At 35.9% G+C, this 16298-nt stretch overlaps 1 protein-coding gene across 8 annotated transcripts in view; it reads left to right on the top strand.

Annotated features, from left to right (window-relative positions):
• Positions 1-15320, top strand: part of DNAH12 (dynein axonemal heavy chain 12) — a 58902-nt gene extending 43582 nt beyond the window's left edge. For all 8 annotated transcript variants that reach the window (XM_038148987.1, XM_038148990.1, XM_038148986.1 and 5 more), the window contains 19 exons: positions 366-580; positions 1467-1659; positions 2491-2683; positions 3123-3295; positions 3755-3895; positions 5033-5191; positions 6223-6367; positions 7199-7349; positions 7597-7850; positions 8396-8536; positions 9343-9480; positions 10346-10579; positions 10973-11158; positions 11678-11781; positions 12880-13084; positions 13264-13401; positions 13859-13950; positions 14179-14246; positions 15093-15320. In XM_038148987.1, the coding sequence (XP_038004915.1) occupies positions 366-580; positions 1467-1659; positions 2491-2683; positions 3123-3295; positions 3755-3895; positions 5033-5191; positions 6223-6367; positions 7199-7349; positions 7597-7850; positions 8396-8536; positions 9343-9480; positions 10346-10579; positions 10973-11158; positions 11678-11781; positions 12880-13084; positions 13264-13401; positions 13859-13950; positions 14179-14246; positions 15093-15283 (3121 nt within the window). In that variant the 3' untranslated portion in view covers positions 15284-15320. The remainder of the gene's footprint in view (positions 1-365; positions 581-1466; positions 1660-2490; positions 2684-3122; positions 3296-3754; positions 3896-5032; positions 5192-6222; positions 6368-7198; positions 7350-7596; positions 7851-8395; positions 8537-9342; positions 9481-10345; positions 10580-10972; positions 11159-11677; positions 11782-12879; positions 13085-13263; positions 13402-13858; positions 13951-14178; positions 14247-15092) is intronic.
• Positions 15321-16298: the final 978 nt, after the last annotated feature.

Genomic DNA, 16298 nt, shown 5'->3' on the forward strand with positions numbered 1-16298 from the left:
TTTCATTCCCACTTTAAAAAAAAGAATGTATCTGGAAACAGTATAGCTTCTCTACAGCAATATAATTTTAAAAGAAGTGGAATCTTTATATTCTGGGGAGAGGTAGAACAATATTTTACAAGAATTCTGTATTCTGGTTATTTTATGAAAATTATTGAACATTTTTGCAACTTTTAAAGCTATTTCTGCTATTACTTTTCAAATTATTCTAAAACACCAATGCATCTATTATTCACTGATGTCTTAAAATAACACAATTAAATTGTATCACTTCTTCTCGACAGTCTAATACAGAAACGTGTGAAATAGTTTAAAATTTTGGAAAATGCCTGCAAGCACTGAAAAAACTGTCCTGTGTTTTCTAGGCCATTAATGATTGATCCTCAAGGTCAAGCAAATAAATGGATCAAGAATTTTGAGAAGGACAACCGTCTGAATGTTATCAAGATCAGTGACACGGATTATATGAGAACTGTGGAGAACTGCATTCAGTTTGGGACTCCACTGCTGCTAGAAAATGTTGGGGAAGAATTAGACCCATCTCTTGAACCTTTGCTGCTTAAACAGACATTTAAACAAGGTACAGCAGAATTAATTTAGAATGAAGGAGAGGACATTAATGTTCAGGTTCTAGCTCTGGCACAATCTGATGTTTTTCATATTGCTCTCTTCTTGTTTTAATTCTGCCTCTGGTAAGAGAATGGTAATTGCACAAGAGCCTGAAGTTTCACTTTATAATAAATGTCCTTCCTGCCTATCATGAAAATGGTTTTATGTGAAAACCTTTTACCAACTCCCTAAAGGAGAATAAAGAAGTTCTGTGAAGGAAACATTGTCAGTGAAATTGTTTTGCTTGTTCATTTTCATATGTTTTAGTCTGATGATAATATTTGCTGAATTTTGCACAAATAAAGCAAATAAAGCTGTCAAGGCATTTTGCTTAAGGCATAGTTTTCACTGTACTTAGCAAGTAGCTATGAATTTGGTTTTCAACTTTTCCTCCTGTTAGATGACAGAAAAGTGCACATAAAGAAATTTATGTTTTCCTTCTTACCTAGTTTGTCTTTATTGGTTTTCATGTTCAGAATTAAAAACAAAAGGAAAGTAAAGCTCAAACACACTTTTTTTCTTTGTGGTGTCCTCTTTCAGACAAGTAATTCAATGAAAGAGTAGTCTGTACAAGTAGAATATTAGGGAATAATTCCACAGCTCTCTGTTGGTGTCTCTAGTTTTCGTATATGCAATTTGGAAGTACAGTAGTGATAGGATTGACTTGATTTCATCTGCTGAGAGGGATAAGTGGCCTCATTGAGGTCTGTGAGAATTTTTCAGACTATCAGATATATTTACTAATTTTTACTTCTCAGGAAATTTGTCATTGATAAGATATTTAATGACAGAAGTATTTTTTCCTATGAATTATTGGAGTAGATAAGTTTTCTTAATGTTTCTCTTCTTAACTTCAGGAGGTATGGAGTGTATCAGGCTTGGTGAGAGCATTATTGAATATTCCAGTGATTTCAAGTTTTTTATTACCACAAAACTAAGAAATCCACACTATATGCCTGAACTTGCTACAAAAGTTTTATTACTCAATTTTATGATAACACCAGAGGGACTTGAAGACCAGCTGCTAGGTATTGTTGTAGCAGAAGAGAGGTAAGTCTTTCTTTATGGTAAACAGCCATTAAAGGTTTTTATGGCATAATTCCCAGGAAATGGGAAATTAATTTATTGTATAGAAGAATGGATGTTACGTGGTATAAATGTTGCTCAGTAACAACTTTAAATTAAAATTTTATTATTTAAATAGTTTATTAGGGAAGTGTTAGGGGTAATGTCCACAAGTTCATTAAAATAGCAGATGTGAAACCATTGTCTTTTCATGGCAATTTTCTCCTGAAATATTCCTTGAATGTTAGAAAAATTTGTAAATATTGTTTGAGTCATTACTGTTATTTTTGCAATGTGACTGAACTGCCAGACGAAGGTGTAGAACGATGAGGATTTCATTTTAATTTTGTATGAAATAAATGCAAAGTACCTCTGAAACTGATTATGGATCATATCTGAGCTCTCCCATGAGGCACAGAGAAATAGTATCTGGGTTGGACAGGCATGTCTGCGTAACTGGGGTAAACTGTTTGCTAACAGAAGTGTTTCCAGCAGTGAACTGGCTCTACGTATCACTTAGTGGTTTTTTTCAGGCAGCAGCAATACAATAAAGGAAAAGTAGGATGCAGTGCCATTTCAAAATGCTAAGATGTTAAAGATTAGACCATCATTTCCAACTACTGAGTAGAAGTAATGTGAAAAAAATCTATACTCACCAGTATAAATTGATGTTAAACACCATAAACCTCCATAAACTGAAAAGAATATTCACAAATAACTTCCTGTAGGAACAGGGAGTAATTTTCATGGGCTTCTTTTGCAGCCGGTGCAAGATGAGCATTGACTGATTTTGGGTTTTGTGTTTTTTTCCATTAGGCCAGATTTAGAAGAGGAAAGAAATGCTCTCATTGTTCAGTCTGCAGCCAATAAAAAGAATCTACAAGAAATTGAGAAGAAAATTTTAGAAACTTTAGAGTCATCTGAAGGTGATATTCTGGAAGATGAGACTGCCATCCAGGTCTTGGATTCTGCCAAAGTCATGGCTAATGAGATCACAAGAAAACAGCAGGTAAGAAGTATGTATGTGTGCTTCCCTCAATAATAGTGGGATATTAAATGATAAGATTTGCAGCCAGCAGAAGGTCTCTGATTTGGATGCACAGTGCAAGGAGCAAATTCTGTACTTGTGAAATGGAAAGAGAAATAAAATTGGATCTGTTCTAGAATCTTCACTGGTAGCGTATTCAGTCTTTAAAATGTTTTAAAGTATGTGTATCTGTAGTGCAGGTAAATAGATCAGGCAGCACTGGAGAAGGGCCAGGTGCTCGTTTTACCTACTGGGGCAGAAAAGACTCTGCCTTCTGGAGCAGAAAAGTCGCTTTGCTGTGGTGTTGCAGTGCTGTATGGAACTGTTTCCGAAATGCTATTTAGTAGTAATATTTTTGTGGAGTGTGAAGAGTATTAAGACTATTAGAAGCTGTTGTTTCTCCCCTGCTGTTGATGTGCAGATTGCAGAGAAGACGGAGCTGAAGATCGCGGAGTCGCGGGAGGCGTACCGGCCCGTGGCGCAGCACTCGGCCGTGCTGTTCTTCAGCATCGCAGACCTGGCCAACATCGACCCCATGTACCAGTACTCCCTCAGCTGGTTTGTCAGCCTCTACATCAGCTCCATTCATGACAGGTAAAGAGGGTCTGTCTGCGGAAAATAAGGGGGTTTCACTCTCTTCTTATGAAGAGTTTTCTTCACTCGGAAACAATTGGCCTCCTTAAATGCAGGATTTTGAAGGAAAACAGGATTTATTAATGAATTAATAAGGATGTGCTATATTTAAGTATTTTTAAGAATGTGACTTAGTGTAAAGTCAGGTTCTGAAATAGGCTCCATTTTGAAGCCTGAGTGCCACCACTTAAGTGTGGCAAATTGATTTCAGCTTATTATTTTGCTTGGGACTTCGAAAACTGCTACACTCTTTTAAAAGGACAGGGAGTATAGTTGAAATTTTGGGGAAACTGCCACCCTTTTGGAGCCTGTGGATCTGATATAAATCCTCCACAACCCTAAATAGATGAGATTTCTTAATGGATTGTATATGTTATTCAATTTGAAGTCTCAGTTTATCACTTCTTTTCTTTTTTTTAGTAATAAATCCAAAGTTTTGAAGAAGCGACTTCAGTACCTAAATGACCACTTCACCTACAATCTGTACTGCCAAGTCTGTCGATCACTGTTTGAAACGGACAAGCTGCTCTTCTCGTTTCTGTTGTGCTGTAATCTGCTCATGTAAGCTCATTTTTGTGAAGTCTCTTACTAACAGAAACTAATGATTTTATCGTGGAAGCAGGTACTGATGAAATGAAATGTTCTTGTGCACATTGATGATAATGCCTTTGGAGTAAGGCATGAATACTTGGGGCTTTCTAAGAGGTATAGTCTTAAAAAATGGAAGAGTGTGTGAGTGCATGTATCACTACTACAGGACACATGAAAAAAAAGGTGTGCCCATTTGTCAATGGTTTTGTCAATGATAAATCGTTCTTTATAGGATCTGGGCATTGTTACATACATTTTGACATTACTTATGCCAAAAACAATTTCTGTTATTTAAGAGAATATTTTAGAAAGAAAACTTAGGCAGTAATGTGTAATGCCAACAACTTCTAAGTTTTTGTCTTTGTTTTTTGTTTTTTCTCTTCTCTGTCTGTTACCCTTTTGCATAACATGTGGTCTCAGATGCAGTCTTCTCCTTTCCACTAGCTTTTTAGTTTTCTCTTCCTAATTTTGTGTGAATATATTATGAAAGGAATGATATGTTCAAAATTGCACAACCGCAATGTGCATACTTAATTAATTGCAGTGTGTCCTCATCTGTACATGGATGTTCTTCCTGGGCCAGCCTGTAAGGGTACTGTAATTGTAAAACACATTATTTTCTGCAAAGCCTTTAAAAACCAGGAATAATTGCACTTAAAAAAAAAAAAAAAAAAAAGAAAAAGAAAAGCAGGAATAAGTTCTTCATCAAAAATGTTGTCAAGCACTGGAACAGGCTGCTCAGGGCAATGGTGGACTCACCATCCCTGGAAGCATTTAAAAGCTGTGTAGATGTGGCACTGAAGGACAGGGGTTAGTGATAGCTTGGCAGTGCTGGGTTAATGGTTGGACTTGATCTTAAAGGTCTTTTCCAACCTAAACGATTCATTGATTCTAAGATTTACCTCTTGAAACCCTTACTTTAGTATTAATCAGACATTTTTACCATGCATTTTTTTAATAATATATTAAATATTATTAAATATTGAGATCTGATCTCAGCTCTTACTGAAGTAGAAGCATTCCTAAAGGGCAGTGAAGTGTAATTAAAAGCACTGTTTATATTATGTAAAATTGTATCTCAATTACTGTTTTTTTATACATATATAGGGCTAATAATGAAATAGAACATCAAGAGTTTATGTTCTTACTAACTGGAGGTGTGGGTCTCAAGAATGAGCACAAGAATCCAGATCCATCTTGGCTATCAGATAAGAGCTGGGATGAATTATGTCGTGCCAGTGAACTCCCAGCTATGGAAAGACTGAGGTATGGTAAAACACTGATGTGAATTGGCCTGAATTGGTTTTCACCAATACATACGTAACATGCTGAAAGAAATGTTTGCTATGTTCTCCAAATCAGTGCCAGAATGCAAAGGGGATGAAACCAGCCCTTTTTTCATTTCATGTTTGCTTCACTTACTCTGATCAGTCAGATCACTATTTATAATACTATGTAATAAAACTATTTTTTATAAATTATTTGAGGCGTTGCCTAAAGAAACTTTTCTTCTGAAATGTCTTCATGGTAGAGAAACAGTGTTTTAAGGGTTCAGTGAAAGCCAGAGATGGTAGATGTAGCAGAATTCCACTGCAGTTCTGGGGAAGGAATTTTTCTAGTAAACTCTATTCTCCTGAACTCAGTACAATTTCACTGTGGGTTTAAATAGAATTTAACACTAAATTCTGGAGACAACATGGCTGTACAAGATAATAATAATACAAGATGCACAAGATAATAAATTAGCTGACTGAGTGCAAATATTTGGAGCATTTTAATCTGAATGCAGTAACACTGCTCTCTTAGAAGAAGTTCTTTGAGGTTGTTTTGTGTTTCAGCCCCTTTGGAGTTTAAGTAGCAATGTGGGTGATGATCCCACCTTTAAATAATCTGAGAGTTGTCCCATTGCCAAGGACATACTCTGCATATTGTGTGAAGGAAAATAGGGAGTTTTTTTCCTAGTTGAATTTCCTGGTAATTTTCTTCAGTTGAAGTGTGATGTTTTCCTGAACTAGTGGAGGCAGAAAATTCACCTGGGCCTATAAAGGTGCAAGAAGTGCTGGCTGGAGGAACAGACAGAACTTACTGTCAGCTTGGAACCTTTCAGGTGGAATCTCTCCTCAGCAGCATAGTGGGAAGAGATTTTTCACCATTCAGCATGGAGAAGCTCAACTGTAGGATTATTTTCTGATGTAGATATGAAGTGTCTTAAATGACAATATAATGTAATTTGCCTTTGATGAAAATTAAAAAAAAGACTCCAGGTATTTATTGTATTTGTGGGTTGTTTTCTCTAGGAGTCATGTCTCTGAAAATATAGGTGAATGGCAAAAAATGTATGACAGCAAAGAGCCTCACAACTTTCCATTACCAGAAGAGTTGGATAATACATTAACTGAATTACAGAAGATGATAGTTCTTCGGTGCTTAAGACCAGACAAGGTAAAATGATCTGTTATGGAGTGCTTGTAGACTGTGCCATGCCTTGTAGCATACTTTGCCCTGCCTGTTCCAGTAATTAATCATCTGTTCTTCATCATATTTGTTAAGAAAGCAAATGCTGTTCTTATTTTTCAGGTGACAAATACAAACACCTCAAGCATCAGCTGAAATCTTTCTTTCTGATGTGATTTAATGAATCTTTTGGAGGATTCTCATTGTTCTAGCTCTCTTGAAATATTTTTTCATGCCCAGGCTGTTTCCTGATGCACTCAATATATTCAAGAACAGGGCATATTAAAAGTACACAGGTTATCTAATACCATGTGCTTTCATGCAAATGATAATTAAGGCAAAAAGAGATAAAATGTGTTGATTCTAATGACCAAGATGAACTTTCAACAAATTCTGCCTTTGGTGCTCTTAGCAAATGGTATTGCATTTTCTTTAGGAACTATCAGTGTTAGAATTAAAGGCATATTGCAATTGCTCCCTTGAATTAATTAAAAATAATTACATTAATAAATCCTAAGGGAGAATGTGCTTGTCCTCCATGTCAGGAAAAGCCTGACTCAAGGTCTTCATGTTATTTAATATTATTTATATGAGGTATGTTATTCTGTATTTTCTAGAAACATTATTATTCCTCTTGTAAGGAAAAATTAAGGAGGGAAGTATCAACAAAAGGTGAAACCTTTGCTTTTGGGTCACTCTGCAAGACTGGTCTCAAATCTCTGCAAATCAGAGAAGTGTCTGCAGGCTTGGGAATTTGGCATAAAAGACATTGTCAGATCTGCAGTTTATGCAGTTATGTATTTGCTTTTTTTTTACCAGATTGGTCCAGCTATAACAATGTTTGTTACTGAAAAACTGGGGAAGAAATTTGTAGAGCCACCACCTTTTGATCTAGCAAAAAGTTACTTAGATTCAACTGCTACAGTCCCTTTAATATTTGTGCTATCTCCAGGAGCAGATCCCATGTCTAGTAAGTACACACAGAAAGAGAAAGTGGGGACCTCAAATTCCCCTTCAATACACAGTGAGGATTATTTTCCATTTTCTGCAAGTAGATTTGTGCATTGTGTCAGACTGGCAGAATTCTGTGCCCCTTCAAAATGCTAATTTGTATGTACATGTAAACAGAATAGTAATAGAAGTTTTTCAATTTTTTTTCTGACATAACTTCTTTTTAATATATGAATGCTAAAATCTTATGCTTCTTTCTGTTCAAGGTCTCCTGAAATTGGCAAATGACAGAGAGATGGTAGGAGATAAGTTTCAGTCCATCTCATTAGGACAAGGACAAGGACCAATAGCTACAAAAATGATTCAAACAGGAATGGAAGAAGGAACGTGGGTTTGCTTACAAAATTGTCATTTAGCTGTCTCCTGGATGCCAATGCTAGAGAAAATATGTGAGGAGCTTGACAGTGAAAAATGTCACCCAGAATTCAGACTTTGGCTTACAAGTTACCCTTCACCTAAGGTATATGCATGGCCCTATAATCTCTGTTTAGGGAAAGGGAAAGTTGATGGCATTTTTAGGGAATTTTTGTATACCTGAATGAGCTGATAATACAAAACTTCTCTGAAATGCAGTGAGGCTTTGAAGAGATAATTTAACCAAGAAAGGACATTTAAAAATAATTATAAACATGATATATCAAGCTTCCTTTGTAATACTTTGATACTGTGATATGCAATATTTTGTGTACTACTCAATGAAACTGCAATCTGTCAGGATATATGATTAAGAAGGTTTTTTTCTCTCACATAAATAAAAAAAATTAGTCTTGCATTTTATCTGTGAAGTGCTGAATACCAAGAAAACATTTTAAAATACAGGTTTGTTATTTGCAGCAGAGTCTTACTTTCTTGATGCCTTGGAGAATTTTTTATAAGCTGTTGACCTTTAAAATGTAATTTCTTGCAGATAGTTGTTAACGTAAAAAACACAGAATAATAGTATATTATCAATATAGAATCTCTTCCACACTTTCTGAATGCAGTTCTGCTATTTTTTATTTCTAGTTTCCAGTAACCATTCTGCAGAATGGTGTGAAGATGACAAATGAGCCTCCCACTGGTCTCCGGTTAAACCTACTTCAGTCATTTCTTTCTGATCCTATTTCTGATCCTGAATTCTTTGCTGGATGCCCTGGAAAGGAGCTGGTAATGTGCCTATCTCTTGAGAAGATTTTGGACTTTGGGGTTTTGTTATCCAATTTCATGTAGCAATATTTTAAATGATTTCTTAGGCTTTATTAAATTATTTCTTAGACTTTATTAAATTTATTAGGCTTTTTATTTCTTAGGCTGCCTATCTCTTGAGAAGATTTTGGACTCTGGGGTTTTGTTATCCAATTTCATGTAGCAATATTTAAATGATTTCTTAGGCTTACTTGCTACACGCACATAGTACACAATGTACGTGGACTCTGAGCATTGATTAGAAATGCATGTCTGTTGTTCTTGATATGATAAGCACTGAGGAGACCTTTTCTTGCTACCAGGGACCAAGTGCTGCAGTGCCCATATATCTTATTGATACCTGGTGAACAACTTAGCTAATCATTACCTGTGAAGGAAGTGAAAAACAGTGGGATCAGAGATATGAGTTATTGATATACATAGGTGTGACTGCACCTAAGGACTTGCTTTAAAAATACATTTGTATTTTTTGTTTATCTAATGAACCTTAAAAATAAATATCGGGTACTATTGGAATTCTTATGAAGTCAGTTGCCCTATGCATTAAAGGATATCATGGTACTTGAGGAACTGGCTAAATGTGCTTGCACATATGGCACTGTGTGTGCACTTGTTCCCTGGGCAAAAAACCACAAGGTACTTAGTGGTGGCCTGGATTTATAGCTGGGTGGAGAGTGGTAATCCAAGAGTGCTCACTACACAGCTTGCACACTACCATGAACTTACAGGCTAGTTAATAATACATTTTTCTTTTGCTTTTTTCAAAGATATGGGAGAAACTACTCTTTGGAGTTTGTTTCTTCCATGCTCTTGTTCAGGAGAGAAGGAAGTTTGGGCCCCTTGGTTGGAATATACCCTATGGATTTAATGAATCTGACTTGAGAATCAGTATCAGACAGCTGCAGGTAAAATCATTGATTACCTCCTAAAATCTGATCTTGCGAAACACAGCTGGGAGTCACAAGGAGCAATACTCTGAAGTTACCTCAAATGTGTATAGATAATCAGGACTTCAGCTGTAAAGGCAAGGAATGTCAATGATATTATAAATATTTTCAAAATTACAAATGACATAAGAAGTTTAGATTTCTACAGACATATGGAATGTAATGAATATATATGAGTATTATAAAAGTTATATTTGTCATGTACAAGAGCTCACTGTTCTTGAGGTAGCACATGTCAATGACAGTCACCTATTGGGTTGTTAATAGGATGGCATTTTTCTACATGTATACTGGTAGTTAACAGAACTTCAGACTATTCTCCTTCCCCAAAATGAGATGGTGAACACTACTTGACCCTGAACCTTTTATAGACACTCTGTATAAAAGTCAGGAGAATTAAAACTGAATTACAGGAGTTGAGACTGAAGATTTGAAAAAGTTACCAAGAAATTAATGAACGAGGTTGGAGGAAGATAAAAAGATAAAGTAAGTGAAACACATATTTATTTCTGGTGCAGAAAAGTATCCATCTACAAAGTTTGAACTGGAGAAACCATCCACTTGTAAATAATTGAAGAATGACTTGGACGACTAAGTAATTTTGATATTCATAAGAGGCTTTTGCTCTTAACTCGTCTTGATTTTAAACAATAATTTTTACCTGAAAATAAGATTTCAGAATTTGGGTTTCCAGCACCTAGGAAAAAAACTCCATAAACTGCAGCTTACACATCCTATAGCTTCCAGCCTTTTAGTCTGTTAGGTCGCACTGTTGCTTAGCAGATCCTGCAAGTCTCTAGAACTGCTCTTCTTTCTGTTTCAGTTATTCATCAATGAGTACAGCCATGTTCCCTTTGAAGCTGTCTCTTACCTGACTGGTGAGTGTAACTATGGAGGTCGAGTGACAGATGACTGGGACAGACGCTTGCTGCTGACAATGCTGGATGACTTCTATAACCCAGATATCATCGACAATCCTCGGTACACTTTTTCTCCCAGTGGCAACTACTATGCTCCACCCAAAGGCACATATGAGGAGTACATTGAGTTTATTAAGGTAAAAAGTAGCAACAAGGCTTTGCACTGTTACAATGATGTGCTAAGAAAGCAATCCTGAAAGGTTTAAAGAGGTAGTTTTGCAGCACGGTTAGTTGTGTGCTCAGGTTCTTGCCAGCATCCTTGTATGATCCTTGCCATGTTCTCAATGTTTTGGAGAGGGAATCAGTAAGTAAATAGGGGGATGTGTAGCATAGATAATTGAGAATTCTTTGGAAATTACTTTCTGTGTGAGAAGTGGTGACTCTATCACCAGTAATTCTGTCTGCAAATATCTGCCCCAAAGGTACTCACTCACCTGCAGTTGAAGTTTTTCACTTGACTTCTTAAAGAAACCTTGGATGAGATTCCTCCTGCTTTATGTCACCCAGACATTTTTTTTATTTTGTCCTAGAATCTTCCCTTTACTCAGCACCCAGAGGTATTTGGCTTGCATGAAAATGTGGATATTGCAAAAGATCTTCAGCAAACTAAGACTCTCTTTGAATCTCTGATTTTAACACAAGGAGGAGGTTCTCAAGGAACTTCTGGGGGTGGTGACAGCACTCTTTATGCAATTGCAGATGATATTCTCAGCAAGGTATTGTATTATACAAATGACTTCAACTTATCTTTTTACAAATCAGAAATTCCTTAACTAGAATTTTCAGTGTAAAGTAGATTTCATCTTGAAAGAAAAGCATTCTGAAAGGAACTTGGTGTAATGTGAAAGTAAGAACTTGTGTGGCTGTAACAGACCACAGCTATATGTCAGTTAAAAGAAATTTTATTAATTTTATTAAATAGGCAGAAGACAGTAGAGAGAAAACAGAACAAAGAGAACTTGAAAGAACAGTTGATTCATTCACATGAACAAATTTAAAAGTAATAAATAGAAAATATAAATAGCTTTTCATTCTATTAAAAATTCTATTTTTTTAATGAACATTAAAATCCCACAAATTTTTATTTAGATTGAACTACTGAATCATGTATTGCTAAGATACTAATCAGAAAGTTTAGTGGTTTCTATTGCTCTGCAAATTTTCACATTTGCACACCTTTACTGGAACATCATAATGATATGTGGAATGATTTCCACATGTGTTGTCATTTACAGCTTCCAGAGGATTTTGACATTGAAAGTTGCCTAATTAAATATCCTGTGAAATATGAAGAAAGTATGAACACTGTGCTGGTGCAAGAAATGGAAAGATTTAACCAGTAAGAATGTTTTATTTTATTAAATTTACCAGAAATCATTCAATTCACAGAAAAATATTTCCTGCAAATCATATTCTGTAAGCCCTGTAGTGTGTAAAATATGGGTTTTGTTCCCTTCTAATTGCCTACAGTGATACCTGCAGTCCAAACACCCTTGCTCCTTGTGGAGAGTCAGAGTGTATGGTAGATGTCAGGAAAAATAATAGGCAAGATATCAGGCAAAATCAACTGAAAGAGAAAAGAAGGGAGTATGAGGAAGTACTGGGAAAAGAGAATGCAAAAAATATATAGATATATTTTTTTAACTTCACTTTCTCTTTCACTATCATTACCTTAATTTTATTTTATTTTCCTCATATTTCAGACCTGTAAGGTAAAGGAATTAGAAACTCTACATGGACAGTTATAGTTTATGAAATGTTTTCTGCAATGAAGATATTTTGTTTCTTAATTTTCTTATGTGCTTCTGTGTGAATTTTTCTCCCCCTTTTTCTGATTTTTTTTCCCCTATGCCTAATTTTCACAATTATTCTTCTAAGACTACAAACCTAGAATTGAATTTATTTTTCTCCTTGGGTCCTCAATCTCTTTTTGGCTTTGTTTCCTAATTTTCTTTCTCATCTTCACCTGCCTGTCCATTCCTTCTTTCTTCTTTTTCTCTGTCTTCCTTCTTTTCTATTTTTCTCTTCATGTCTCCTGCTTAATTTTCTCCCAAATGCTCTCTGGCCTTAAGTCTCCAAGTTATCCTTAATGCACACCCTCTTCTTTTGCAATCAAAACCTTTTTCCTTCATCTATATTATAGTGGATACATTTGGAGTTTTAAATTTATCCTCTTACAAAAAATTCAGTATATCAGAGATAACAAAAGAATTTATTACTGTTCCTAGGCTTAAATAAATCTGCACTAATGCACGAATCCATGACTTTACAGACGTGGCTTATTGTGCAGATATCTACATAGATATATAGATAAAAAAAGCTAAAAAAGTTCTACAGATGCCTCCATAATCCACTTCTTTTACTTTTTTTCCGATGACATAGTTGTGTTTAACGAATCATGCAGAATGTGTGAAAGTTGTTTGTTTTTTAATTCTAGTTTAATCCGAACTATTCGCATTACACTAATTAACCTGAAGAAAGCCATTAAAGGACTGGTTGTTATGGATGCTGACCTGGAGGCTCTGTCTGGCAGTCTCCTTATTGGAAAAGTTCCTGAGAAGTGGGCACAGCATTCATACCCAAGTTTAAAACCGTTAGGGAGCTATATTGTTGATTTGCTAGCAAGGCTGAAGTTTTTACAGGTAATGTACAAGTGGCAGCGCTGCCAATTGTTCAATCTATTTTTCCATATAATTTGTCTTTATTGGGAAAGGAGTGATAGGCTTTGTTTAGATTTTCTGAGTACAATTATGTAGAAAATAGTCAAAGTATGGGATTCCTCTCTCTCTGGTTGTTCAGTGTATTGCTTTCCTCTCTCCAGGATTGGTATGAATTAGGGAAGCCTGCTGTGTTTTGGCTATCAGGATTCTATTTTACTCAAGCTTTCCTAACTGGAGCCATGCAAAACTATGCCAGGAAGCACAGGATCCCTATTGACCTTCTAGGATATGAATTTGAGGTATGGATAAACTATAAATTAGTATTTTATTAATCTGAGTCCTGATGTTGTGGTGAGATGTAGTAAATAAATCCTAACTGGAGGGTTCATTTTGCAAGTGACTGCAGTCTGAAGACAGACATTTGTTAAGACTGGCAGGCTAAATAAGCTCTGTAGAAGAGGTATTCTCAAAGTGATTAAAAGCAATTCTATCACGGGACCCAGAACTCCACTCAAGGAAACAGCCTAGCCAGTGTATATTTTTCTGTGTGATTAAAGCCTCATTTTGTAACCTACAAGAATGGTAGTTAACAAACCCAGAGAAGTCTGCTGTCCCTACAGATATATATAAAAGTAGCATTGAAAAGGAGGGGTTACTGTATTATTCTTAGTTTGATTTGGTCTGAAAACTGGCATAATAGCTCAAAAAGCAAAGAGCTGTGAGAGTTGAATGACTTGTAACACTTATTTCCTGCAGGTTATTCCTCAGGATACTGCTGATACTGCCCCAGAGGACGGTGTTTACATCCACGGATTATTTTTAGATGGAGCTCGCTGGGACAGGGCCAAGTCAGTAGCCAAATGTTTTACTGTGGTTCTGGAAAGCTTTTTTCAGTGCTCAAGCAAGACTGCTTTAAATAATTTAAGTGATACTTTTCATATTATTGAAATAACACACCAAATTACTCTTTCATGCATGGTAAATGGCGAAGTAAAAACAAAGCAAGTAACAACCAAAAAACACCCACCAAAACCCCTCCGGCCACAAACAATTACTTTGTTGCTGTCTCTCTCCAGGGGAATGTTAACTGAGCAGTATCCCAAAGTGCTCTTTGATGCCATGCCGATCATTTGGATAAAGCCAAGTGAGTATGATTTCTCTGATGTGTGAGCTGTTCAATGAGAAATTGCAACCATGGTTTCCTTTTTTACTGAACATCACTGAGGAGAACTTTTAACAGATTTACAGAAACTGAGTGTTTTACCTTATGTGCTTTAGCAGGGTTTGCTCAGGTTATTTTTAGCTCTGGGATAGCTGTCTTTCCTACTAATAAGATAATTTTCACAACTCTTGTTTTCTTTGATTTAGAGGAGTAAATCCCTGTTTTTATTTATGCACAAAATCAGGACTTGCTACTGCAACTGCTGCAACTTAAGTGTTAGCAAATAGGCAGTATTAAAATTTGCCACTTTCTCTGCTTGTGCTTTCTCTTGAGGTTGGATGAATTTGTTCAGACCTGCACAATTTTATGTTTTGCACAAGTTCCATGCAAGCAGTCTGGGCATACAAAGAGTTCTTGCAGAGTTCTGTCCTTGGGTCTCAGATGACTTGAATTGCAGTTAGGTTCCCTGGCAACTAGACCAGAATTTTTGTAGAGCTGTGAAAAACTCATGTATAAGCTATGTATTAACTAAGTAACTATTCAAATTTTAATGTGTCTTTGAGTATTACAAAGCTGGCAGAATCACAGGAGGGCATCAAGTCCTGAAAATAAATTTTAGTTAAATTAATTTGGTTTAAGAACAAAACAAACCACACAAGGAAACACAACAAGAAAAAGCCAGATAATTTTATTCTGTCATTCACAAAACAACTTTGCATTTTTATTGATGTTCACAGATGTTACTGTAAATACTTAACATTTGCATGTAGATTATGTTTCTACCATAGATCTGCTGAATGTAATGCTTTATTTTGGGGTTTTTTGAAGATGTGAAATCAGACATAAAGAAGTCCAATGCCTACGTTTGCCCACTCTACAAGACAAGCGAGCGCAAAGGGGTCCTGTCCACTACTGGGCACTCCACGAACTTCGTCATTGCCCTGAGGCTCAACACGGACCAGCCAGTCCAGCACTGGATCAAGAGAGGCGTGGCCCTGCTCTGCCAGCTGGATGACTGACTGGGGACAGTTCCCATCCAGACTTCACAACACCCTCTTCTCTCTGCTGGCTTACAGAGGAAATGCAACTTAGTGTGCAAAAGAACCATCTGGAGGTTTTTGTATTGTGAGAGGGCATACAAATACTTTCTGACCCTCAAGCTTTTGTATTAAGTATGTATTATTATTATTATTATTATGACCATCTTTACAATCTGTAAGTAATACAACTAGGATTTTAGCCCTTGTGGTATTATTAAAATGTGAACACCTTTTTTGTGCATTAGTTGAATATCACAAAATATATTTTCATGGGAAATTAAAGTAGTCTGTGCTTTCTGAGAGAAATATTATAGGTAATGAACTTGATTCTGCACTTTTGTTTTCTTTAAAAATAATTAAAATACATTAGTCAAGCATTCTTTTTACATCTCCTCTAGCAAAGAACTGTTTTCACCTTGCATTCAGATACAGCCATCATCTGTTCTGTGTATGGATCCCTCCAAAAAATACAGTAGAAATAACTGAGCACATAAAGGTCTTACTCCATCCTACCATCACTATTACAACTGGGCATCTGTGTCCCTGCTTATTGGGTGTTGAGCCAGTGTAAGTCTGTCTTTCTGAAGCTGCCTTTCCCTTTAAAAATTCTATTTTCCAATTGCTTTTCTATTTATATTAATATGAATTATGATTAGGCAATCAGGAACATGTAATAATTTTAGCAGAGTTTTTATTTGATTATTTGCTTGGTTTTGTTTACTTTTATTGTTTCAAGTTGGTTTTTTTTCTGCTGTCTTACTCTTAAGCAAGCTATTAAGATCACCTTTAGTTTGCTCTCCTAGGACAGCACTAAAGAATTTTCTTTTTACAGTGTAATACTTACAGCTATGGGTCTGAAATTCTTAATCCAAAACTCAAAAGTATTTTTACAAGGAAACTGGACTTTTAATTCCTTCTTTTGTTGGTATCACTTATCAGGTCAGATTGTTAAACATAACTGACGTGTGTGAAAGAACCGTGGAGAAAGTCCCAG

Source organism: Motacilla alba, chromosome 12, assembly GCF_015832195.1.
Source record: "Motacilla alba alba isolate MOTALB_02 chromosome 12, Motacilla_alba_V1.0_pri, whole genome shotgun sequence".
Classification (NCBI taxonomy): domain Eukaryota; kingdom Metazoa; phylum Chordata; class Aves; order Passeriformes; family Motacillidae; genus Motacilla; species Motacilla alba.